The following is a 26505-nucleotide window of genomic DNA, read 5'->3' on the forward strand; positions in this document are numbered from 1 at the left end:
GGAGACCAAGTGGGTTCAGGTTGAGGTTAAAACCATACTGCATGGATTTGTGATGATGAATTCTTTGCTCTGATGTTGCAGAGTGTGCTGAGCCTCTACCGACCTTTCCAGTGCTGGCCTTGTCAGCCTCTGTCAGCTTGCCCACTTCAGGGTTCTTGGCCCTCTTGTTCAGCACCATGTTCTCCTTACCCGTCTGGGACAGTTTGGAAACACTGCTGACATCTGGACTGCAATTTACAAATGGAAAAATACAATGAAACACAAAGAAGACAAACAGGTAGTTAGGTCAATATTCATTTCATTTGGACCTCAAAGAGAATACTGAGAATGACACATCTGGTGAATGCCACAAATTCTCTTTCTCTTAAATATGTGGTTCAGATCTGTCATATGAGGGTCATTCAGTACCAACTCACCTGGGATTTTCATGAAAAACATTAAGTCAAAACTATTAAATGAATGTGTGAAGTTAAGGTTTTCTATTTGTGTGTGTCTCCATTATTCCATCCATCCAAATACACAATTATTTTTATTGTTTCCAAATCCCATTTTGAGACCCAAACCAACAATGAATTACTACCACTAAATACCAACTGCTACTTGTCTGTGTATATAAATGCTGGTCTATCTTATTTCTCTTCGAGCTTCATTGTTGTCCATTATCACTCACCCAACAACAGCAGCAGTACTGCCGTTCTCCATTCCTTTGGTTGCACTCTTTGATACAGATTCTAAATGTTGGAAGTAAACAAAAAAGTGAAGATTTTAAGACAAAAGGATTGTTCCCTGAAGATTATTTTGAACTATTCCACCGAACAAAGAAAATCCAAAACCGTTTCCACTATAGCATGTAACCCATGGTAACTGTACCTACACATTTCCACCAGAGACAGTACTCTTAAAGGTAGGCAGGGTTGTTACTCTCTGGGGTTCAGGGCCAACCCCTTTTATTTTTACAATTTTTGGAAAACAAAAGGGGAGACCGGTTTCAACTCGTGATTAACTGACACATTGTGATCTGTGCTGTACATTACTGACAAAATAACAAGAGTTCCTCTGCTTTGTCATGATTTTAAATTTTCTGTGTGGGTTTTGTCTGTGCTTGGTGTGTGTTTTTTGCCTGTGTGTTTCAGACGCTGGCCGTGGTTTGCCTGGAGGGCTGGCACTCCTGTCTCACACCTGCAACAACATCTAATCAGCAGCTCCAGGTTAAATACTCTGGACTGCTGTACGCACATTGCCAGATTGTTTTCGACAGATGGCTGAATCTTTCGTGTCTATTCTGAGCTGATCTGAACTACACCGAACTAAATCAAACTGCTAGGTCGAAACGAGGCTTTAATGTTCATGGAGCAGACAAAGTCATTCTCAGCACTGCAATCGTAACCTCTCCTCGTTGTAATAACTACATTAATCTGCTGTATATTGAAATTTCCCCGTGAGAGATAGAAAATCATTGTGGCGTGTGAAGTGCAGTGTGTCTCACCATCGTTGTCAGTGTGCTCAACAGCAGTGTATGTTCGTAGAAACTCAGCAAAGGCTCCCTCTGTGTCCATGAGCTGCTGGTAGGAGCCCATCTCTGTGATCTCTCCCTCCACCATGACCAGGATCAGGTCGGCCTGGGGCAGATAGCTCAGCCCATGGGTCACCAGCACACGGGTCTGCACACATCACACATCACACACACACACACACACACACACACACACACACACACACACACACACACACACACACACACACACACTTTACACGCTTGTCTGTACAAGAGACATTACTCCAAGGATAGCAATGTACACTTACTGATAAGAGAAGACAGATAGTTTGATAGAGGAGTAAAAGAGCAAATAATCATTACACACTTAAAATATTATCCTGACATCTAACTCAAAAAACAGGCTGTTCTCAAAGTAAAACAAGGTCACAGAACACTGTGTGAAACTAGAAAGGTGGCAGGGTCCGCCACATGATCACCAACAACATGGAGACAGGTTATTTGGAAGAGGTGGAGTTGCTGGCATCATGGTGTAAGACCAACAACCTGGACCTGAACATCAACAAGACCAAGGAGATGGTGGTAGATTTCAGGAAGGAGAAGCAGAGGTCCCATTACGCACCACTAAAGATCTTTTGAACACTGGTGGAGAAGTTGAGCAACTGTAGGTACCTCAGAGTTCATATCTCTGAGAACCTAACATGGACAACCCACATCACCTCACTGGTGAAGAAGGCTAGGCAGCGCCGTATCACCTCAGACGTCTGAGGAAATTTAAGATCTCCACATGGCTGCAGAAAATCTTATTCTCTGCTGCTATCCAGTCTGTCATCTCTGGAAGCATCACCACCTGGTATGGCAACTGGAGAACCCAGGACAGAGAGTCTCTCCATAGAGGGATCCCATGTACTGAGTGCATCACAAGAACTGCATTGCCCTGCCATCAGGACTAGGGGTGTTCCAACAAGGGTACCTCACGATTTGATTTGATTTTGATTTCGATTATGGGAGCTTCGATTCTTCGATTATAACGATTGTCGATTCTATTCGATTATTGGTGCCACGATTCTTCGATTATTGCAATTTTTAATGCTTTTTTTCCATACAAGATTGATTTTGTCTTCATCTGTGGCTACATTTGTAAATACCGGTAAATAGCCTATCAATTAGCTCAGTTCCTCTAAAACTACACTCATTAAGTAAATAACAAGGTTTTTTAAACATTTGACTTGTATTTTTCAAAGACACAAAATATTTTATTTTATGACTATGTAAACATTTGCATTTTGACCTACTTAACTTTGACCAGGGAACGCTCCACTTGCACGAGAGCCCCCTCTATTGGCGGAAAACATTGAAAACAGCAAATCGCGTAGGTCTTGTCAGTCGTCTTGTTTGCTCTCTCATAAAATCCAAAGTGCTTCCACACGGTTGCAGTGAACCCCGGTGGCGAGAGAATCGGCCGCTCTTTGGGGGCTGCTAAAGCTGTTGCCATTTTGCAAAGAAACTAACGTTACTGCTCGTTGCTGTTGTGGTCCCACTCACTAAACAGTCCGGGCGGCGCACGCGCTATGGTTCCGGTAACGTGTTTTTTGTTCCGGTCTTGCGGCAAAGCATCAACGTTAATTAATCGATGCCAAATCGTCACGTGAAGCATTGCGATGCATCGCCACATCATTAATTGCACCCACCTCTAGTCAGGACATTGCCCATGTCCTCCTTTTTTTAGCAAAAACAAACACATTTCTGAGCTCTGACGTACACCACTGCACAGATTATCTTCCGGAGCATGCGGTGGGGGAGTTGTCGGTTAAGATTAATATTCTACACACCTTGTCTTTCAGCAGACCATGTTTGCCGATGACTTGATCAAAGATGTGTTTTCCAACATGAGCGTCAACAGCAGACAGCGGATCATCCAGCAGATATACAGCACGGTCACAATAAACGGCCCTGGCAAGGCTCACCCTCTGCTTCTGACCACCAGACAGATTCACTCCCTGCACAGAGGAGACAAAGACAGAGATAGAAACACAACAAAAGTTAGATTATCAGCTTTAGCAGCCCCCAAGTATTTTGTGCGTGTGTGATGTCTATGTGTGTTTTATGTATTGCATCAGCTTTTCATGAAGACCTCTCCAACTGAAGTTAAAACAGATCATATGGAGCATAATCCACAAGTTTGTCCAAACTATGGGATTTTCTCCTCTAGGAGTTGAAGACAGAGAGGTGAGGAGGGTTGAGGCTCCCTTGTTTCTAGTGTTGGGCATGTTATTATTGCCCAGCAAACAGTCAATCCTTCTGTAGCTCTGACCAAAGGCCAGAAGACCATAGACACCAGCAAACCCTTCAAGCATGAGGAGCCAAGACAGACCACCAAAGGTAGAATCAAGAAAACTACATTTCTACATAATGTTTATAATGTTACACATTAATGCTTGTGAGTAATTACTTGAGAGTTTGATGATTGTTCAAATCTATGAGTATTGAGGTAGGAAGATTGATATTTTGTCTAGATACAGGGAACAAGATGACATCCTCTAGTATACAACAAACAATGTCATTACAAGCCTCAACTTAAACATTTTCCTAAACCCAGCTGTTCACAAGCAAGGTCAGGGTGAATTTAAATTTATTCAGTCTTTACGTGTTACACAGCATTCAAACTGGTTTCAAATCAGGTTTGTACTATGCAGATAAACAGACTATGTGTTCCTGAGTTGATACCTTCTCTCCAATCTCGGTCTCATCTCCAGCAGGAAGAATCTCCAGGTCAGGCTGAAGGGCACATGCCTCAACCACATGCTGGTACCAGGCCTCTCTCCTTTCCTGACCAAACATTATGTTGTCCTTCAGTGTGGAATTTTGGATCCAGGCCTGCTGGGGAACGTAGGCCACCAACCCCTAGAATCAACATAACAGGTGAAGCAAACCACAAAAAAAGGCAATGATATCAAGTGAGAGTGTTCTCTCTGCCTGCTGGTGTTTCTGTAAATGATGTGAAAAGCTTCTTGCCTAATTAAATGTGTCTCTTAGATACAAAGCACTTCATGAAGAAGAATTGTTATGGAATAACACTCTTCTATATGGAAGCCCATAAGCCCATTACCATACCGGCAGAGATTACCAGTTAATTATTACATTATCTCAAGAAGACATCAACCATTTTCTCATTATAACTGATAAACTAAATGGGACAGATAGGCTGCTAAATGTAAATGTTAGTGCTTTTTTAGTGCCCACAGTTTCAACCAATTTGGCGCCAATGTCGATGTACAGTCCAGCAAGTCAATGAGGCGTCTACGAATATATGTCTTTGAGTGGGATAAGGAACTCTTTTACCAGCCACTCCTCACTAGTGTCTCACTCTAAAAAGTCTTTGTGGAAACAAGTACATTATAATAATACTATTGTTGCAGCCATCCCTAAAGTAGCCATAATGTAAATAACCTTCCTATCAAAATAATAACGGGTAAAACCTTCAAATGGCAAATTAAAAGGGTTATATGGTTTGCTCTGAAACTCTCAACCCCACCCAACACAGCAGTGTCTGTATGTCATGTTCCACTCTTATGAAATCCTTTTCTTATGATAAATTATCTTGTTGTCTCGAAAAATGATGGCATTAAAAAAATAATTACACCTATGGGCTTCCGTACTTCAAGGACCTATGCTACTGTAAACCCTGAAAATCTCATGACAGTATTCCATGTTGAAGACGCAGCAAACGGACAGCTTTCAGTGCACACATCTGAGTGTTGTGTCAATGGATTTATGTGAGAGAGCAAGAGCAGCCACCTTGACAGCCACTGATCCCTCTAGTTTGTCCATCTCTCCAAGAAGGGCAGAGAGCAGCGAGGACTTTCCTGAACCCACGTGTCCCACTATGGCCACCAGAGAGCCTTCTGGAATAGACACATTAAGCCTGTGAACACACAGAGAGATTGAACTCTGTTAATTTCTTAGAAAAAATAATTACATATTGATAAATACATATTGTAACATAAGCAAGTTGATAAATAGTGACTAATGAATCTCATCTGGTTTGCTTGTCTGCCATTGTGGAGAAAACATTATGAGGGGAAAAAAAAAGGCAATTTAACATTTGTATATTGTCATGCAGTGCTGGGGCGATGTAAATTTGTTAACAACGCCGCAGCGGGGGTTCACCAATTCTCCGCTGTAGGTCATTCACACAGAGCCAAGCACTGCTGGAGTAAAGGCAAACCACTGTGTAATTCGCACAGAAAGCAAAGATGCATGACAGTACACGTCATGATGATGACGTCTGCATGTTTTCGAGGTGTTTTCCCGGTGTACCCCCTGTCAATCTAAAGATGCGGACCATTTATAATCATATGGATGCTGTTATAATGTGTAGTGATTGAGATCCTGACCCACCAAACATTCTGGAATGTGACAAAGTTACTTTTTCGCTCTAAATTACATAATTACATAACTGCCATAAGTAAACTGGACACTGTCTGGCTCTCTCACTTGCGGGGACGGAGTCTCAGTCGAGAGGGCTGACCGTCGCAGTGATTTATATAAACACAACCAGTTGAGTGAGTTTAAGTTTTTTGCTGGTGACAGTTGCTGTTTTTTTTCATGCAGAAATGTGACAAAAAGTCGGTAGGACGGGCGGGAGGACAGACAGGAGGACAGACACTTCTCTGCATACAACTGCAGTATTTTTTTCTCATAAGTTACCAAAGACAGTTACAGTTACTATGTTACTTTTGTTTGGTCATGTAACTTTAATTAATAGTTAGATAAGTCGACTAATCGGAAAAATAACTGCTAGATTAATCGTTTGAAAATTAATCATTTTGGACAGCTCTATTCTCGTGGTAGGTTAAAGGCTGGGCCAACCGTTGGACGTCTGAAACATTTGGAGAGACTCGGACGAGGTCGGGAACAAATCCCGTGTTTCCTCTACATTCATTTAGGAGTGGCAGCCCGCCACTCCTAAATCCTAGCCGCTGCTCCTTCAAATTAAATTCTTTTTTTTTTTAAATTGTAGCAAAAACACCACCGCCGTATCATCCACCTTCACAGCAGAGTCCTGCACTGGGTCGGGTGTCGCGAGTGCTGAGGTAAACTAGATAACTATCTTGCTCAGTATCTACTCTTTGGAGTAGATCCCCCCCCTCCCCCAAGAACTTACTGGTGCCATCAACGTTAATGACTCGCGAGAGCGCGGTCTTGAAAGTGACATCACGTTAAGCACCCAGGCACCAGGTCGGAGAGTCAGAGGAGTGGCATCTTTAAAATAGGGCAACGACTCACCGGAGAAAAGGTAGACTTATTAGCTTAAGAAAACTTATAATAGATCTTATGAGTTCAATAGTTCAATAGACATTCTCAAAATATTGATGGCCAGCTAAGGGTAACATATCGGTAGCTTAATTAATTGGGCCCGGTGCCGACTCAACTCAGTGTCGCTAACGTGAGTAAACTAATTGATAGCATTAAGCGAATATATACACGCCATGATGTAACTGCTGACTGCACTTTCAGATGAGCTTGTTCAAATATTTCTCAAAGAAGAGAAAGACACCTGATGAAGATGACGCTAGTCAGGTATCATTAGCCTTTTACTGACTCAAATGATGATGGTTAGGTAAAAAATTGTGTTCACACTTGTAATCAGATGTGATGTGAGTGTAAATTATCTAACGTTAATGTTTTATGTAATCCTATAAGACAAGTAACATTAGACAGGGAGGAGCAGTGGAACAAAGTGAAGGAGAGCAGAGTACAGCAGGGGGAGAGCCGAGTGAAGGAGCAGGAGAGCAAAGTGATGGTGCAGGAGAGAGAGATAAGAGTAGAGGAGAAAAACCTAAAGGGAAGCACAGGCTATCAGGCTGGGACCCTAAATTAAATTAAATTATAATTAAATATATATATTTTTTTATCTTATTGTTGTATTTTTTGTTATTATTTTTCATTTTTACATTCAGCCTTTAAAAAGCCATTTTCCATGCCAGCCATTTAATAAAAAGGGGGATTATGCTGGGCATAAAAGTAAAATCTGCAGTCAAGAGTCATTTGTTTACGCCGCCACGGCTCCCCGGAGAGCCTGCCCCCGCTACTGAAAAAAATCCTAGAGGAAACACTGAAATCTGTTCGGTGTGTTCAGCTGCGTTGGAAAGTTTTGGAGTCACGCGGACGTTGTCTGCTCCAATTCAACATGCGAAGTCTGAGAAGGTTGGCTGTCGGCCGTCTGAGCCATAGAGCTCAACAGTGACCGCCCACTTTTTTAACGGCTCCGGTTCCAGAATTGAATTTGCCATTCATTTACTCCATTGACGTTTCATAAAATCCTTATATAAAGAGTTTTAGGCCTGGAACCAAGCTAATCAGCTAGCAGATGAATCGTGACCATAAAACATTTAATTTGGCGCAAAAAAAATGTTGGAAAATGGAGAAAAAAGCAAAGGTACAAGACTGTGTACATAATTATCTTAAGAGTAAAGCAACTACTCATCCCATAAACCATTGCGAATGTAACAGCGACGTCTCTGATTGGTGGAGCTCGCTGTTACCATGTAAATGTTTACCGAACCCGCAAATTTCATGTTCGGCTGAACCCTTAATAAACTCTTCTCCTCATCACTAAATGAACGCAGTAGGTCAGAAAGTGAAATCATGGTCGCTCTGTGGTAAACGATCGTAGAGTTCAGTGTTAGCAGTAACTAGCTAACATGAAATTCGCCGGTTTGGTAAACATTTCCATGGTAACAGCGAGCTCCACCAATCAGAGACGTCGCTGTTGCACTATAGGATTGTGGGTAGTGTAGTACTTATCCATGACATCGCGAATAAAACGTGTTTTTCTCAAAACAAGATTGATATCATACGGACTTGTGGCTTCTACAGGATCATATATCATCGTTTGACAATCTGATAGCTCGTGGTAAGTCTACTTTAGATGGTTACGACATTATGGCCAATAATCAAAATCTATATGCAGAATATGAATGGCATTTTCACTTCCGGAACCTCACTGTTGAGCTCTATTGGATTTGGGTGGGAGGAGCAGAATACTGTGTGCGCTTTATTTTTCTATGCACTCAGTTCCGTCATTTCCTGTTTTCATGTAGCGCCACATGCTTATTGCATCTTGCGCAAGCGCAGAATGTACATGCTACTGTGGAGCTGGCAGCACGTCGAAGAGGTGTGTTCAATGCAACTTTTCAACAGGTCAGAAAAGAGGCAAGAGAGTGGTCGGATAAAGGCAGTTGGCTGTTGGTTTGAGTCTAGAGGCCCCCACACACCGCCCAGACTGCCTTATCCGACCACTCTGTTGCCTCTTGTCTGACCCGTTCGGCACAAAAGTTGCATTGCATCGTCCTGTACATTCTGCGCTTGCACGAGATGGAATAAGCGGGTGGCTCTAATGATAAAGACGCTGGACTAGAGGTTTATGCACGCAACTCTCTTTACTTTCGATCAAAACGAAACTTAACTATTTCAGACAAAAACAGCTGCATACTAAAATGCAGCGAGGCATTACCAAACGAACACAGATTAATTTGTCCTGAACGGACACAATAGCAGCTAGTCTCATGCCAGTACTCCAAAACATGAAAACAGGGAATGACGGAACAGAGTGCGTAGAAAACCAATGCGCACACAGTATTCCACCCCTCCTACACACCGCGCTGATTCGCTAGCACACCGCCAATCAGAGAATCCAATGGCTCAGACGTCCGACAGCCAACCTCCTCAGACTTCGCATGTTGAATGCTTCCGACGCAGCTGAACACACCAAACATATTTGTTCCCGACCTCGTCCGAGTCTCTCCAAACGCTTCAGACGTCCAACCGTTGGGCCGATGTGTTCCTGCCTTAAGAGGTGTGTGGGGGCCTTAAGGACTTGAATCAGGACAATATGATACCTGACTGGTTTTCCATGCTGTGGGAATTCTGTACTAAAATAACAAAAGCAGAAACAAAAAAAAAAACTATTAATGCACTGAAGCATCCTTAGATAAGACAACACACTTCTTGAGTGTTGGTGATTCAGTTCTGGACCAGCTGAAAACTCCATCCACTATGGAGATACTGTATGGGGCTAGGAGAAAGAAAGAAAGAGAGAAAGAAAGAGACGTATTAATATACTACATACGAAATACTTCATATGCATACATACATCGAAAAAACAGGAAAGAGGAGTTACAAGATACGTGGGAAAGTAGGATTCTCAAAGAAGGGAGTGCATAACAGACAGAGCAATTGTAAAGGAAAGCAGAAGAAGAAAAGACGACTCACAGCTGGCTACTGCTTTGTGCTCCACACTATCTTCCTGCAGCTCCTCGTGTGATAGAAATACTCTTAGACGCTTCAAGGATACACTTGCCTGAAGACAGCAGAGAAAGGTAAAGATAAAGCAATTCAGACAATAGCATAGAGCCAAAATACTGCAATTCGTGCGATTAAAGAGCTGATGTTTCCCAGACCTTTAAAGTTATAATGTGAAATGACTATATTGTGGAATGACACTGGTGTTAACACACTTTAAATATACGCCGTCAAAGAACAAAACATCATGTGCAATGCAATCCAGTGGAAAAATGGAGTCAACTGATGAGGACTGAGTTCTCAGCATGTGAATAGTGGCAGACTAACCTGCACCATACTACTGATGACCATTGGCAGCATGTTAAGAGGAAAACGGAGGATGTTGAAGAGCGCCAGTGATACGAAGGCCTTCTGGGCATCAAGTACATTATGTTCGTCGATCAGCACATATACTGTAAAAGTAGATAGGGCAACCTGTACAGAGACCCAGCAGTAAGGGAGAAAAGGTCACACAAAGGCAAAATTAAGACACAAATTAAGTGCAGCATATTTTTTCAAACACTGACAATTGTGATGTTGTCATTCTGTCATTTCATCCAGTCTATATTGATGCTGGTACTAGCTTGTGTGTCTGTACAAGCTGAACATGATTCTATGTTCTGTTGAGGAGGTCCTATGTAATTTTGAAAGAAAAACATGCACTGCATTTGTTCATTGTGATCCAGATCTGTCCTACTGTGCTGTACTCACCAAGAAAGGTGCACAGACCCAGGTGAAGGTGGATACTGCAGCCAGATAGGCGGCTTTCTTCAGGACCCGCAGCTCACTCTCACGGATTTCTGACACCTTGTCTTTGAAGGCCAGCTCCCAGGCATACAGCTTCAGCACTTTGATGCCATTGAGCATCTCATTCATCAGCTTAATGCGATTGTCCTTACTTTTCATCTGAGCAACCTGCTCAACACACATGCACAAAATATAAACAGAAACAAATACAAACTGCACAATGCTACAAAGTAACATGAGGTTTTCTGTGGATCCTCAGTGCTAGCCACTTGTTTGGGTTGGACTTCTGTGTTAGTCAGCTGCAAATATGGTTTGAAAAAATGTGAAAAATAAGTACAATTTCGAGAATAGATTTTTTCTTTATTCCAGTTAATTTTATCTCAAAAGTTACAAACTGCTTTTACCACACAAGGATTCTTTCAGATCATTCGGCTTTGAGTTTCGAAATAGAATTTGTAAAACTATTGTCAAATCCCAAAACCTGGAGATGTAATATTATGTTACTCTCAAAAGAGGATTTTACAATTTATATGAAGGCTCATTTAGAAACTATTTCTGAGGTGCACCAAAACAGTGCAACATTCCCATTAATAATATGGGACACACTGAAGGCTTATGAGTTAGAAGATGTGCAATTGCCTTTTCCTCATCTTTAAATAAGAAAACAACAAATGAGTTGAAATGCATTGAACAAGATATAGTTAATTTGGAGAGGCAACACGATTTAACCAAGGACCCTAATTTGCTAATGCAGATAGATGATCTTAAGTTGAAATATTACTCCATTAATACATACGCTAGCGAAATGGCATTGAAGAAATCAACGTTATCTTATTTAGAACACAGGGAAATGGCAGGCAAATTAGCTAGATAGATAAAAAAGGAATCAGAAGATAGAACAATTGTTAAAATTAGAAAATAAGATGGGTCCATTACAGTGGACCATCTTCAAATTAATGGTGTCTTCAAATCATATTATACTGAACTGTATACCTCTACATCACAGTCTGAACCGGATGAGTGTAAATCCTTTTTGGATAATATTTTGCTACCTGTTTTAACACAAGTTGATAGACAAAATTTAGATAAAGATATATCTTCAGAAGAACTCCTGTCTGCTATGGCAGTACTTCAAAAAAGCAAATCACCAGGTTTAGATGGCCTGCCAATTGAGTTTTATAGTCAATTTTCAAATGATTTATTGCCTCTTTTCTTGCTATGATCAATGCCTGTTTTAGGAGAGGCTGTCTCCCTCAGTCTTTATGTTTGGCATCTATAACCCTTCTCTTAAAGAAAAATAAAGATCCTCATTGTGCCTCTTATAGGCCAATTTCAGTTAATAATGTAGATTACAAAATCATTGCCAAGGTTCTAGGACTACGGCTTGAAAGGGTTTTACCTAGTATTATTCAACTAGATCAAACTGGGTTTGTTCATGGTCGAACCTCTACTGACAATTTACGCAGGTATTTTGATATTCTTTACCATACAAATGAATTAAATTCTCAAAATGTCATTCTCTCTGTCGATGCTGAAAAACCATTTGACAGAGTTGAATGGAAATATCTTATGTCTGTCCTTAGAAGGTTTAATTTTGGTCCTAAGTTTCGGCACTGGACATGAACTCTTTATAGTTCTCCTATGGCCATTGTAAAGCCTAACACCAAATATTCTAAACCATTTCTGCTCTCAAGGGGCACCAGACAAGGTTATCCGATGTCCCCTGCATTGTTTGCCATTGCTCTTAAGCCGTTAGCGGCAATGTTCAGATCTCATGATCATATTAAAGGTATTACTATTGGGAGGGAGGAACATCTCATATCTCTGTATGCTGATGATATTTTGTTATATCTCCATGACCCCTTAAATTCTATGCCATTTATGTTATATCTATTTGAAAAATTTGGGAAGTTATCAAGCTACAAGGTTTATTGGGATAAAACAGAGATAATGCCAAGAAGACACCTTTAATTTGAATTATCTTTCATTAGTTAATAAAATATCAGATGAATTAAAGAGAATCTGTCATCTCCAATTTCTGTGATTGGTAGAGTTAACATAGTTAAAATGTCTGTGTTGCCTAAGTTTTTATATTTATTACAGAATCTTCCGACTACTCCACCACAATCTTTTTTTTAAAAAAAGTACTAATTTAGTAATTTAGTGTCTTCCTTTATATGGAACAATAAAACCCCACAAATTCGTATGTCAGTGTTACATTTGCCATATGAGTCCGGTGGCCTGAAGCTTCCCAACTTTTATTATTACTTTCTGTCATCTCAGCTTACCCAGTTTAAACAATGGTTTATGAATATTTCATGTTCATGGAAAAGAATAGAATCCTTTGATATTTATCCATACAGTTTGGAACATTTACCATACATTGAGTTCAAAGTAGTGGAAAAAATTACCAAGAATCCTGTTATTTTTTAAATTTTTTTTAAAGATTTTTTGTGGCATAGACACCTTTATCGGCAGTAGACAGAGAGGAAACATGGGAGAGAGAGGGGGAGGTGACATGCAGCAAAGGACCTCCGGCCGGAATCGAACCGGGGTCGGCTGCATTTTATAGCATGCGCTCTAACCACTCGACCACCTGTGCGCCAGAATCCTGTTATTTTAAACAGCCTAGGCATTTGGAAATTGTATCATAAACTGGCTATAAGATTTCTCTTTTATCCTTTTTCTCCAATTTGGAAGAACCCAAGTATTACATGCTGTATGGATGACACTTTTGAATTTTAGTAAGATAAAGGTATCCCAGAATTTTGTCATCTGTTTGATAATGGGACATTTCTTTCATTTGCTCAGCTGCAACAGAGATATGGATTACCTCTTTCCCATTTATTTAGATTTTTTCAAATAAAACATACATTAAATATTGAAAATGGTTCTCTTCAAGAACCCACACCATCAGAAATGTATGCTATATTAAACAATAAGAAGCAGGACAAGCAGAAAGTTATTTCTAAATTATATCAGGTCAATTATTATTGATTGTTCTGTAGTAAATACTGATAATGTAAGACAAAACTGGGAACAAGATCTTCATATGGAAATTCAGAAAAGGATTGGTCTTACGTTCGTAGGCAAGTTGCTCTTACAATTTAAGGCATAAACTTGCTTTATTTAAGATGATACATAGGATTTATTACACTCCACAGAAACTACGTAAAATGAACAGTGAGATGTCATTTCTCTGCTGGCTTTGTAAGAAACAAAAAGTAGCATTTTTTCACATGTTTTGATCATGTGACTCACTCTCCTTTTTGTAATTCTGTTATCCAGTTGATATCTCAATCTTAACATGCATCCATTCCATTGTCACCTCGTTTATGTCTTTTGGGAATTAGTATGTCTGACAAGTGGAATAAACATCAAAGTAGGTATATAGATCTTGCTATGTTGGCAGCCAGGAATTGTATAACTTTAAAATGGAAAGAATCCGAACCCCTAGTAATAGTGCACTGGTGGAATGAACTTTCAAGCTACCTCACACTGGACAGTATATATTATAGGAGTAAAGGCAGATCCTCAGACTTTTAAAAAATCTGGCAATCTCATATATAATTTGCCTTTATAAGTGTTCTGGGTCAATATAAGGCATAGCAGCAAAAAATGGTATGATCCGAATGTAATAATTTATGTTGTTGTTTTATTGTGGTAGTTTTTTGTTTATTGTGAGTGGGTCATTTCCCACTTTGTTTTATTTGTTTCTCATTTTTGTTGTCAGTGTCTGTTGTGTTTTGAGGATATATGTTTGGGTATTATTTTGGTTCTTTGATTGTTGTATATAAAATCTATGACAAAAAACAAAGAAAAAAAATAAATCTGTCTAATGTTCTAATTCTGACACCCCCATAAAATGACACTAAGCATTTGTCTGAGAATAAGACATTTGTGCTGTAATTTCATTGAGGCAAGCAACATCAAATGTCAGAATTCTCCTCCACCATCTTCTGAATTGCCGAAAATTGTGAATTTAGTTTTGTTGGGTTTAATATAATGCCACCTTTAGACTCAAAAACATCTGTAGAGGATGCATAACATATGTATTACCTTATTCAAATTGAAATGAGTGACCATTTCAGAGGGTTCACACACAGGCCTCTGTTCGGGTAAATTCGCAGTTGTTAATGATCAAAGTTATACAACTCCAATTTAAGTTACTTTTGGGTGCAATAACTTTTACATTGAATGTCAAGTCTGTGAAGAGCATAAAAAAAGTTTATGTGTCCAAAAAATATTGAGTAGGCGTTACATGACATAGGCTAAATCGTTTATATCTCTGGTTTACCCCAAACAAAGATAAAACCTTACAGTAATCTCACAAAATCATGTATTCCTTAAGTATGTAATCATGCCAATGCAATTTAGACAAGTCCAATGGATTCATAGACCCAGAAAACATGGGGTTAGACACCAAGATTACATGGCTAGGTCAAATAATGAAGGAGTTATGATATTTCAAGGGCTTCCTGCCTATCTTGGACGCCATCTTGAAAATTACACCTTTCTAGTGGTCAAACTTTGGTAAACTTTTAGTATGTTATTAAGGACACCCAATACTACAAAAAACAGCTGAGAAACCTTTTGTTAGAATTTTTTCAGGGTTAGGTGTTTTTTTTTCATATATGCAGCCGACTATGTGTGTTCCATCTGTGCATGAATGAAAATGAAATCGTCTGTTGGATCTTCCCTTATAGTTACTGCACACATGACCACAATACACAGATATGATCACTGAAAAGCTGGGAAAGGCTGAGAAGATGACGATGTTTGTCTGTGTTGGGGTCCCACCTGGTAGGTTTTGGTTTTCATGGCAATGACAGCATTAACAGGAACCATCAGAACCATCACAGCCACCCCAGCCAACACGGATGGCCCCAGGTTCTGCACAGAAACAGATGTAAAAAAACAACAATAAAACAAATTAAGGAGGTTTTCCACCATGTTCACTACTGCTCCTTCATGTTCACTGGAAACATTTCAGAGGTGGAACATCATCTTGCACACATAAATCCCATAAGTTTCTTCACAGTTGTTTTGCTTAGATTTTTGTGTTTTACAGCAAATCGCTTCTTTGTGATTGACTTGGTAAGAAGCACTTTGCTGTTACCTCATCATACATACTGTACAGCATACACACAGGACACGCATATACAGCTAGAAACAGTAGAAACATATGCAGACTGTGATATTTCAAGAGCTGCTTTTATACCAACAAAATTGTGTCCATAGCATCAGCTGTCAAGTACTGAAAGCTAGCTGTGAGTTCATACTTTCTGATCAAAGAGCGCCCTAAGGCCCTCTGTCCATATAGAGTTTTTTTTTCTGAGCACCACCATCTATTTCAATTGTCCCGCTGAGGAGAAAGTGTATGCAGCAGCGTATGACTGCTCAGAGAAGGAGTGCACCACACACTTTGGTGTGTCCACTAAGTGCTTCTAGTTGAAAAATCTAATTTCTATGATTGCAGAGGTTGACAATCACATATAATTAGATGCAGCTCACCATCAACCTGGTGCACTGCAGGGATTATTGTTTCCTTGTACCTATGCTCTGGAAAGCATATGTACAGTCAAATTCCACATATGTATACACGTACTTTGCTAATAGGTCTAACTCTAGTTCTATTTGGACAGTCTCAAATATGCTAATTTTAGTCCGCCTCAGCATGGATATTTTGCTGGTTATGATAGTGATCTTGGAACTGTATGGTATTTGACAACTGCTCTGTTATCCTACCTGCCATAGAAAGTAGAGGGCGAGCACGACCTGCAAAGGGGCAGACCATATCATGTTGATGTAAGTGATGAGGTCCATGAAGCGTTGAGCGTCCACTGACATTAGATTCACAATCTCTCCCACTGTGGAGGTACGCCGTGCTGCACTGCTTATGACCAAGGCCTAAAAGAGAGGATCCAGGAAGGAAAAGTCCCTACGAGGTTAGAGCCAAAGCTTGCACACAACTGACCATGAGTAGAATTAAACCATGAATTCAATTATGTGACTCAAAGTTAAAATAAACTTTAAATGATTGTTGATGATTGATTGATGTTTCCTCACTCAATCAAAAAACAACCTCTTCAGGGTGAAAACAGAGAAATGAGAGAGCATTGTATGGTTTAAATAATACTCATCTACTTGATTGTTTTTTATGGAGTCTGTACCTTTTAATATTTTCTGTTTATTAGATTGTTTTGTATTGAGGGAGAAATTGTAAAAATCACTTTCAGTTGTATTCAAATTTGCCTGTACCTTTCTGTAGACAGCTCCGATGATGGCAGTGCGCAGACGCATGCCTGAGACAAAGCAGACGTGAAAGTACCTCTGGAGAATGAGTGACTGCACACAGGTACTTATAAAGAGCAGAGCAGTGTAGAAGAAGCCTTGCCATGATGGGGCACTGGAGTCGTTGATGAAGCGGATCAAGAGCCTGAAAAGGTCAGAGCAATGAATGTGAACATCATGGACATATCTAAACTAAGCCATAATCAAGTCACCAACACACTGTTGTTTGTTTACTTTTTACTCCAGGACATGGTGGTCAACAGGTAAAAAGTGCCTTGAGGAAGAATCCCAGTAGAAACACATTTGTTACTAATTTCTTAATAAATGGGGCCAACTCATGGGGCCATCATGAGTTGGACTTGCCAACAACGCTCTGATTCATTTACGTGGCCTTTACCAAACTTTAGATGGGCAGCAGTGTTCTTAGAGAGTAGTTGCTTCTTTCTTGCTACCCTACTAAACACAATTCTTGTTCAGTGTGTGTGTCAGGTGGGGGACATGAAAAAGAGCCCTGTTGATGCTGAGATGTCTCACTCCCAATCCTTAACATTTCTCAACAAAGACAATAAGTATTGGATAATTTTGCAAAATAGATAAATGATTAAGCGCATCCTTATCTGTGTATTTGTTTAACTGGATGATCTTTATCTTCTTTTAGAACTTGATGGATCACATCTGATCATGTAGAGGGTTCACAAACTTTCAAACAGCATAGCATGTTTCATAAAAAACTGAGGTTTCTCACCGAAGGATCTCAGGCCCAACGAACATGAGTATGTCCTGGATGATTTTATAGAGGCAGGAGATGAAGAAGTAGGGCCCAAAGGTCAGGCACAGTGCCCAGAACAGGGATGGCTCCTTTGCTTTATGGGGGCTTTTCACAAGCAAAATTTCAGTCTCTTCCACAGCTTGGCCCTCTTTGCTCTCACTTTGCGGGACCCGTTTGGGGGAATATAACATTTTCCTCTCTGTCCTGGGAAAAGATAATGAAAGAAAATGCAGACTGCTTCCATTAGACATTCTAAATAAAGAAATATTTATCAGTGGCCCTCTGAAACCTATAATTCAAGACCAGATTTCCACACAAAATCCCAGCATCATTTCGCAAAACTGAGTAAAGAAGAAAAGGTTGAAAAATGTGTTTCAAGTTTAGTTACAGATTACAGATTGGTTGAGACTTCAGACTGAAGCTGCTTGCCGTTTAATCAGCACTTATATTCTATCCAGGGCTTACGGTTTTTATTTCTTCTTTATATTTGATAGTCAAAAAAAGCTAAATATTGCTCTTCCAATGTGCATAAAATCTAGTGGGCATCCTGCAGGTGCAGTTTTGCCGAGGTAACAGTAGCCCCATTCATACTGCCCTTTCAGTGTGAAATCATGCACCAATTCTTCGCATAGCATGTGAACGTTTTGGAGGCATGGATCTGGGGTGTGTCAATCTGATAGTTTTCACAGTCTGATAACTAAACAGATCCTTCACTTATCAAATAAAGAGAAATGGCCCACAAAGTAAAATAACAGGACCAAACAACAGAAATGTGCTAACTGGTAGTGACCTTGTTAACTTGTATGAGGTAAGACTCGTCTTGTCTGTCCTGACGCTTGTCATATTCCTGCACGAAAAACAGCATCTCTCCCTAGTCAGAGACAGTCAGCCCTCCCATCCCAACCTGACCTCAGTAACCTTTCCCGCAGAAAACAGCATTCCTCCTCGCGTGTGCGAGAGTCAGCATCATTTTAACTGATGGTGATTATGTAATATGTAATTAAGAGCAAAAAAGTTAACTCTCACTTTCTATGCTGTATGAATTGAAACACTGGTGCGGCTTTACGCCAGAGCTGCTTGGTACAGCGTGAAGGACCAAAGGCGGAGAAACGGTGAGCCATCGCTGAGGCGATAATACTGTTTTACATCTCTGTAGGTTTTCTTGCAGTAATCATTCTCTGCTGTGCACTGAGCTCCTGACCTCTTGACTTTTTGGCACTCTGTGTTCCAGCGACACACCAGCTGTGGAACGACTCTTTGGGAGCAGTCTTCAGGGTTTAGAGACCAAAGGTCCTTTTCCTCCAGAGGACGCTTATAGCCCATCACCATCATCCTGGTGACACAGGAGGATGGCAGGAGGAGGAGGAGGTGGAGGAGAAGGAGGAGAAGCATTCAAGCCCAGTGATATAACACAAAAGACGTAGAAGTACAATCTGAGACACACACAGAAGGGTCATGACTGGCCAAAGGAAAGAAATATCAGAAGGCCGAAGGTCACAAATGCCAGCATACTCCTCTCTATCCTGGTTTAGGAACATATTGACCATGTTTTATTTTGCTATTAAGTCAGACAGCATTGTTTGTATGAAATGGAATACAACCTAAATTTAAAAAAACAGATTGTAGTGGAATTGGTGCATTTGTTCCCTGTGTATGTTCTTTAGTAACATCTAGTGGCGATTGCAAATAGCTGCATTGATGAGGAAGTGAGCCAATAGTTTACATGCAGAATAACAGGAAGTGGTATCAGGAAGTTATTTTTCCCCATAGGCTCAGAGTGAGCAGTGCAACAGTCCTCTTAACTTAGTTATTGACTGTCACCAAGTGCTTGCTCAATGGGGAAATATTGGCTTTCTGTAAATAAACCAATTAAAGAACATGGTCTAGACCTGCTCCAATCCAACTGCATGACAGTCCCCAAAAACCGCTTCATCCGGTCATCCACTATCTGCCTATCTGAGAGTGACGTTGCCATGATGAGGTGTACTTGGTTTGTGACAATGTTTGTGAAGGTGGCGCATGTCAAGTGGGATTCACATGAATGCCAATACCCAAGGTTTCCCAGCAGAACATTGCATTGCAACAAGATGGCCAATGTTTTTTCAATAGGTCTGTCAGTGTTTATAGTGTTGTGGCTGATCAGTGTAGATATGCTGATGTTTGGTAGTCAAGCATTGGTGCTTGTGTTAAACATATTTACTGTTGACTTGTATGTTATACATTGACACATCTTAAGCACCTGTTCATTGATTTATGTCACTAATGTTGATTTAGGTTCTCAGTTATCCAAGTCATGGTGATTCTAAGTTCTGTATCATAGTGTTTCAGTTTCTTTCATCCAAGAGGCTTCTTCAGTTCTTACTAACCGAAGGGGAGTTGCAGGCTTTAAAACTCTGTGTGGGAGTGTCCTTCCAGAGTCATTAAGGTCAGTGTGAGCTCTGAGTTTCAGAGTCATTAGGGCCAATTGTGGGTCGTTGACACAACCAGCCTTCATGTAGGTTGGTAGTGCTAGGTAAGCCCAGGTGTGAATGGTTGTTAAGATGTCTGGGGAGGGAACTCAGTACAGCATTGCAGGTGGGTGATAAGTAATGTTTTAGGCCAGCGCCTCCTAAACGACTCTGTAAGGACACTCCCACACATAGTTTTAAAGCCTGCAAACTCGCCCCCATTTAGTTAGCAATGAAGAAGCCTCTTGGATGATAGATGGAACCTCTTCAAGAAAAACTGAAACAAGTCCAGTTACGATACAACACTTCGATATGTCAGTAATCTGTTCTCTTCTGATGTGTTGGAGATGGTATACAGTATTTACAAATATCTTACATTTGTATTTTTCTGTTCTTTTTTATAGTTAAAACAAATGAAATACCTACCTTCACATCAATACCTTCCTTCATATCAATAAGCAGTTCAACTAAGTGTAAAGTACATGTAAAGATATTGTGATAATTAAGCTGTAAAAATGACTTGAATGCATAATTTCTCTGTTAGTATAATCATATATGCAAAGTAAATGTTGACATGTTTCAGGCACTCTTTCACAATATATGTCCTATATACTCCCATGCCCATATATACATTGAAACAGCTTCTTGTTGCTGGAGGCATTCTTTGAGTTGCTTGTTGCTTGAGTCATTCAATCACAATATATGCCCCATGTACTCCCATGATTATATATAGATTAAAACAGGTTCTTGTTGCTGGAGGCATTCTTCGAGTTCATATTGGCCATTAATAAATCTATTTCTAGGCATGGTGTGGAAGTAATAAGGGGCAGAATCCACATTCTCTGTTCTGTGCAAAAATATATTTCAACATTTATCCCAAGTTGATGAGTTTCCAATGTGGTTTTAGTGTACCAATCAAGTGGAGATCTTTCAAAGGTATAGTCTGATTAGTTCAGTATTTTTCCTTGTGTTCCCCTGGTGTTTACTGCAGAGAAGGAGTTTCACTATGTTCTACATTGCATGATTGTACGTGATAAATAAAGATTATTTTATTCTTCTTGTTCTTTACAAAGAGGGAATTTCATAGTTAAACTTTTAACATTCAAAACTGACACAAGTTACTTACACATGTACTATTATTCATCATAATCTTCTAAAGATTATCGATGAGAAAAAGACAGCTGGAGAATGGAAAGAACAGAGTTTTGACTTTCTCATGCCTTTTTCAGTCTTTATTTCAGACTGCAGTGTCTGCTGACACACATAAATATCCACACCACATTTCACCACTGGGATATTAACTGCCTGCTTACCTGGAGATCCACCAGAATGATATTTTTGAGAGGAAAGAAGCACCAGGTTCAGGGCAAGGATTCTGAAGACAAAAACATTACAGTTACATCAAAATAGTTTTCTGCTAATGATATACTGATCCAATAATATTATTCTATTTGTTAAATCAGTATCTAACAAGGTGCACATGGGGTTGTTAGTTTTGTATCCATTTATGATTGTCTAATTAACTTGATATTTTACCTAGATGGTCATAGTCTTGCAGGATGTCGCAGTGCATAGTTCAGCAAGCTCCTCAAACGCCTATCGTTTCAACTGATGCAACTTGATTACAACTAATTTTTCCGTGATGAATGATATACTACTTCGTCACGAAAACGTTCATGAAGTTTGGTTCAATGATATGTGTATTATAGGTCTTGTGTGACCAAATCTGCTGGGTCAAGAATATACATACAGTAAATCTAATATTTGATTAAATGTCCCATGGCCATTTTCAACTTAATTAGGTGCTGATGATGGCTTTTGATAGTGTTAGCTTCCTAGCACAGACTAATGTCTTCAGCACAGCCCACATGTTATCGCTGAGGTTCAAGTGAGGACATTGTGAAGGTCAATCAAAAACCTAAATTCCAGCAGGACATTCCTTTACCACTTCTGATGTGTATTTGGATCATTGTCCAATTTGAACACCCAGCTGCACCCAAAACTCAATCTTTTTCTGATGATTTAGTTTTTTCTGAAGAATTTGGTATATATTATATATATATATATATATATATTATATATATATTAAATTATATATTATATATTATATATTATAGATTATATATATATATATATATATATATATATATATATATATATATATATATATATACCATACATTACATACATATATATATATCATACATATATATTGTATATGTGTTATATATATATATATATATATATCTATATATATAATATATAATATATATATTAATATCATATATAATGGTATATATGTAGTATATATTTATGTGTGATATATGTTATATAGTATGTGTGTATATATATATATATGTATATATATGTGTATATATATATATCTCTCTCTGGTTCTCTCTCTGTGTCTGTCTCTCTCTCTATTCCTATCTCTCTAGTATATAATATTGTGTTCTCTATCTATTGATCTTAGTCTTCTGGATCTCTCTATCTGTCTTGTCGTGTGTGGAGCTCTCTCTGTTGTGTGTCTCTATTCTGTCTGTGTGTCTCTCTTCTGTTGTGTGTCTCTCTTCGCTCTCTCCTCATCCTCGCTCTTCCTCTCCCCCTCTTCTCTCTATCTCTTCTCATTCCCTTCTCTCTCCTCTCTTCCCCACACACACTCTCTATCCCCCTCTTCTACCTCTCTTCTAGAGTCCCCCCCTTCTATTTCTATCGATACCCACCTACCATATATACACCAACATATATTCTAAGATCTACCCACATACATATATATATACACACATACATATATATATATATATACACACATACATATACATACATATATACATATACATATATATATATATATATATATATATACGTATTTGGATCTCTGCTTCATGCAGAGACTGATGGACTGTTTGCGCATGCGCAGTGTGTTCGATAAAACTTTCTGTGCAGTTAACTAGTTGAGTTTATCTTCCACCGATCGTCAGTGCCCTTCTTTATTCCTTTGTGCAACAGTGCGCGTCGGTGATGATACATCACAAACCACACACACACACATACTACAGTGTCCTGATCATTTGGATAGAGGTCAATAAAGTCATCTAAAGGGGAGAAGTTGCTGCTTCTCTTCTCTGACTGGAGGATTAGGCCAGTATATATACAGCCAGCGTATCATCACCAAAGCTGTTCCGTTACAAGTGGTCCTTCGAGCCGGATTGTGTGTATAACTGCGCCATGGCAACTTCTGGCAACCATACAGATGAACAACCTCCAGTTGTGTCCCGCCCAAGCCGGTCTCACCAACTCACCAGGCACCTCCATGACTTCGTCATTGATAATCCTGGCTATCTGAATAGACAAGATACAACACACCTAGTGATAGAAGCACACCAGGAAGAGCCTCCGGACCATACTGAGCTCACTGTGACAGAAGATTTTAGACTGGCAGGGATGGAAGCCCGCATGAAAGACATAACTAGGCAAATGAAACAGCTACAGTCAGCTATGGACAGTGTTAAAGGTAAAGCTCACCCTCAGCAGCATCCATTCAACTTATCATATCCTCTCCGGAGCTCGAGCCTTCCTCATATTCATCACAGTGGAGTGACAGGGCCCAGAGTATCCCCCCTCATGGATAATCGGATGATTTGGAGATCAGCTGATGGAGGATATTGTCATCTCTTAGACAGCGTGCCTTGCCCACCTACGGCACAGCCCATACAGCATGGAGAGCTCAGCTCAACAACTCAGGCTGTCAGAGCTCTGCAGCCATCCGTCCAGGTAGCAGCACAACCGCTGGACCTCAGTGAATCTACTTATCATCTAGCTACCCTAACAGGACCAGCGCCAGAGTTTTCACAGCTGCCTGCAGTTCAGTTGGCTCACCACACCCCACTTGCCCAGCGAATATATTCACCTTCTCTGCCCGTCCAGCATGCAGGTCAGCATGTCCAGCCGGGCCACCAACCAGCTCAACAGGCACCACCGACAGCGTTTCTGCTAGACCAGCCTGCAACCCCGCTGACACATCCACCTGCCCTGTATACATCTCAGCCAGCCCAGCCTGCACCTCCACAGCCCTTCCCCACAACTGCACAACAGCAGAGTTATCCTCAATATGTCCAGCATCAGGCCACTCCTCAACCTGGACCAACGCTAGGATTTCAACCTGCTTCATTCAACCAACAAGGGATAAGACCAAACTCTCGTGCTATCCCTCCTTATCAGCCACCTACTGATCTAGGAGCAGCCTATTCAGTTCCAAATACTAGATATCCCCCTGTAGCTCAACCACAGCCTGCAGTTTGGTCAGCTGCACACTACCCACAGCTTACACCCAGGGCTACTCCACTTACAGCACCAGGATAAATCTCTTCCTACAACAATCCTGCAACACTCACCATGACAGAAATGGCTATTGCTGCCTCATATGGTATCCCGAAGCCCAAACTGCCTCTTTTCAGTTCTGGACGGGAGAGTTATTTCATCATGTTGAAAAGGGGACTGGATAGCTTACTTGGTCCACACAGACACTTAACTGAAGATTACAAATACCAAGTATTACTTGATCACCTCAAACTGCCTAGTGCCTACCAAATGGCAAAGAGATACATACATGACTCTACACCATATACCAGTGCAATGGATGCTCTGCAGCAATGATATGGGCAGCCAAGACAGCTGGTCCAGGGAGAATTAAAGACCATTTTAAACTCTCCTTCTGTGAAACCTGGCGATGTAAAGGCTTTCAAAGATTTCTCCTCAGCTGTAAACATTCTGGTGGGGATGTTAAGTCGCATGGACGGTTCCGCTCAGTCTGAGCTGCGGTGCAGCTCCCACGTAGACACCCTCCTTGGTAAGCTGCCTGGTAACTACAGGGATAGCTTTGCCAAATTCTGTATTAAAAGAGGCATCATCCGCAGTGGAAGCGACCAGACATACACCTTACCTGACCTCGCTGAATGGCTGGATATGAAGGTTCAGGTGCTCCAGGTGTCCCGACGTGCTGCAGAATCCAACCCAGCCGAGTGCAGTCGTATCACACAGAGAGAGAATAAAGCAGGTAAATCACAGTGGGTAAAACCAGCCTCTGTTTACTTCAGCAGCGACTCCACAACGGTCAAACATCAGCAGACCTCTCCACAGCGACAACGGACCTGCCTCCAGCCAGCTTCAAAGAAAGATCAACCCACAGGTAAAAGGAGGGAGCGCTTTAAGCCTTATTGTCCATATTGCACGACCACCCAGGACCATTACCTTAATGGTTGCCCTGATTTTGAAAGAATTACTACTGAGGAGAAAGCAGCCTGGATTAAAGACAAAGGAAAATGTTGGAGATGTGGGCGTGGCCACTCACCAGAGAGTTGCACCTTAAAGAAACTCTGCTCCACATGCAACAAACAACACTTGCTGATACTCCACGAAGTCGTGGCCCAAGACCCACAGCTAAACATTCTCACTGTCAGTACCCCAACCAATGCAGTGCATCTGGATCATGCCAGCCACTCAGGGCGCGTCATGTTAAAGGTGGTACCAGTGCTGCTCCGCCATGGCAAGAGAACACTAAACACACATGCAGTGTTAGATGACGGCTCTGAGCGTACGGTGATCTTGGCTGCTGCGGTCAAACACCTTGGGTTATGCGGAGAAGTGGAATCACTTAAACTGAAGACTATCAGACAGGACGTATTGAAGCTCCAGGGAATGGCAGTGTCATTTGAGGTGTCCGCTAACACACAGCCAAGTGCCTATCACTCCATCAGCCAAGCTTTCACTGCGACTGAACTCCAACTGGCTGAGCAGTCATGTCCAGGAGACAAGAAAATACATCCACCTGAAAGGAGTCCCCCTACACACATTCACTAAGGTGCAGCCAATGCTACTGACCACCCTCATTTAATAACTCCGATCCACCCAGTACATGCAGGACCTATAGAAGCACCAGTAGCAGTCTGCACCCGACTCGGCTGGGCAGTACAAGGACCCACTAACTTTCTCCAACATCCACCCGGTGAGAGCTCATTCCTTCACCTTTCAGTTGATACACCTTGCTCCGACCTACACAAGGATGTTCAACGCCTGTGGCAACTTGACATTTTGCCATATAAAAGCGAAAGGGAGGTGACGCGATCCAAGCAAGACCAAGCAGCCCTCACCGTGCTGGATGAGAAGAGCACCACTGTAATAGTGGATGGTGTATCAAGATATGCAACGCCCCTCCTTCGAAAGAGGAAAGTAGCTCTGCCTTGTGCATCACCTGCTGCTGTGATGCCCCTCCTCCGTTCAACAGAACGCCGTCTATCGACCAATCCTGAGCTTGCTAAAGTTTACAACCAGGAAATACACAAGCTAGTGGAGGCGGGATATGTTGAGTGAATCACCAGCGAGGAGGCAAATAGCTCTGTTGAATCCTG

General features: G+C 40.9%; 1 protein-coding gene across 7 annotated transcripts in view; it reads right to left on the reverse strand.

The window, feature by feature from the left end:
- Positions 1 to 26505, reverse strand: part of abcc1 (ATP binding cassette subfamily C member 1 (ABCC1 blood group)) — a 76899-nt gene that overhangs the window by 37975 nt on the left and 12419 nt on the right. For 3 of the 7 annotated variants that reach the window (XM_030409558.1, XM_030409561.1, XM_030409563.1), the window contains exons 6-22: positions 25041 to 25097; positions 21412 to 21473; positions 18853 to 18984; positions 17628 to 17855; positions 16850 to 17027; positions 16337 to 16498; positions 15389 to 15481; positions 10553 to 10756; positions 10130 to 10276; positions 9773 to 9860; positions 9506 to 9575; positions 5294 to 5420; positions 4223 to 4399; positions 3328 to 3495; positions 1487 to 1661; positions 671 to 731; positions 104 to 227 (exon numbers count right to left, since the gene is read on the reverse strand). In XM_030409558.1, coding sequence (XP_030265418.1) covers positions 104 to 227; positions 671 to 731; positions 1487 to 1661; positions 3328 to 3495; positions 4223 to 4399; positions 5294 to 5420; positions 9506 to 9575; positions 9773 to 9860; positions 10130 to 10276; positions 10553 to 10756; positions 15389 to 15481; positions 16337 to 16498; positions 16850 to 17027; positions 17628 to 17855; positions 18853 to 18984; positions 21412 to 21473; positions 25041 to 25097 — 2253 coding nt within the window. Of the gene's footprint in view, positions 1 to 103; positions 228 to 670; positions 732 to 1486; positions 1662 to 3327; positions 3496 to 4222; positions 4400 to 5293; positions 5421 to 9505; positions 9576 to 9772; positions 9861 to 10129; positions 10277 to 10552; positions 10757 to 15388; positions 15482 to 16336; positions 16499 to 16849; positions 17028 to 17627; positions 17856 to 18677; positions 18985 to 21411; positions 21474 to 25040; positions 25098 to 26505 lie in introns of those variants that run through there. The other 4 variants (XM_030409559.1, XM_030409560.1, XM_030409562.1 and 1 more) reach the window with 4 other exon arrangements.

This window comes from Sparus aurata, chromosome 24, assembly GCF_900880675.1.
Source record: "Sparus aurata chromosome 24, fSpaAur1.1, whole genome shotgun sequence".
NCBI lineage: Eukaryota > Metazoa > Chordata > Actinopteri > Spariformes > Sparidae > Sparus > Sparus aurata.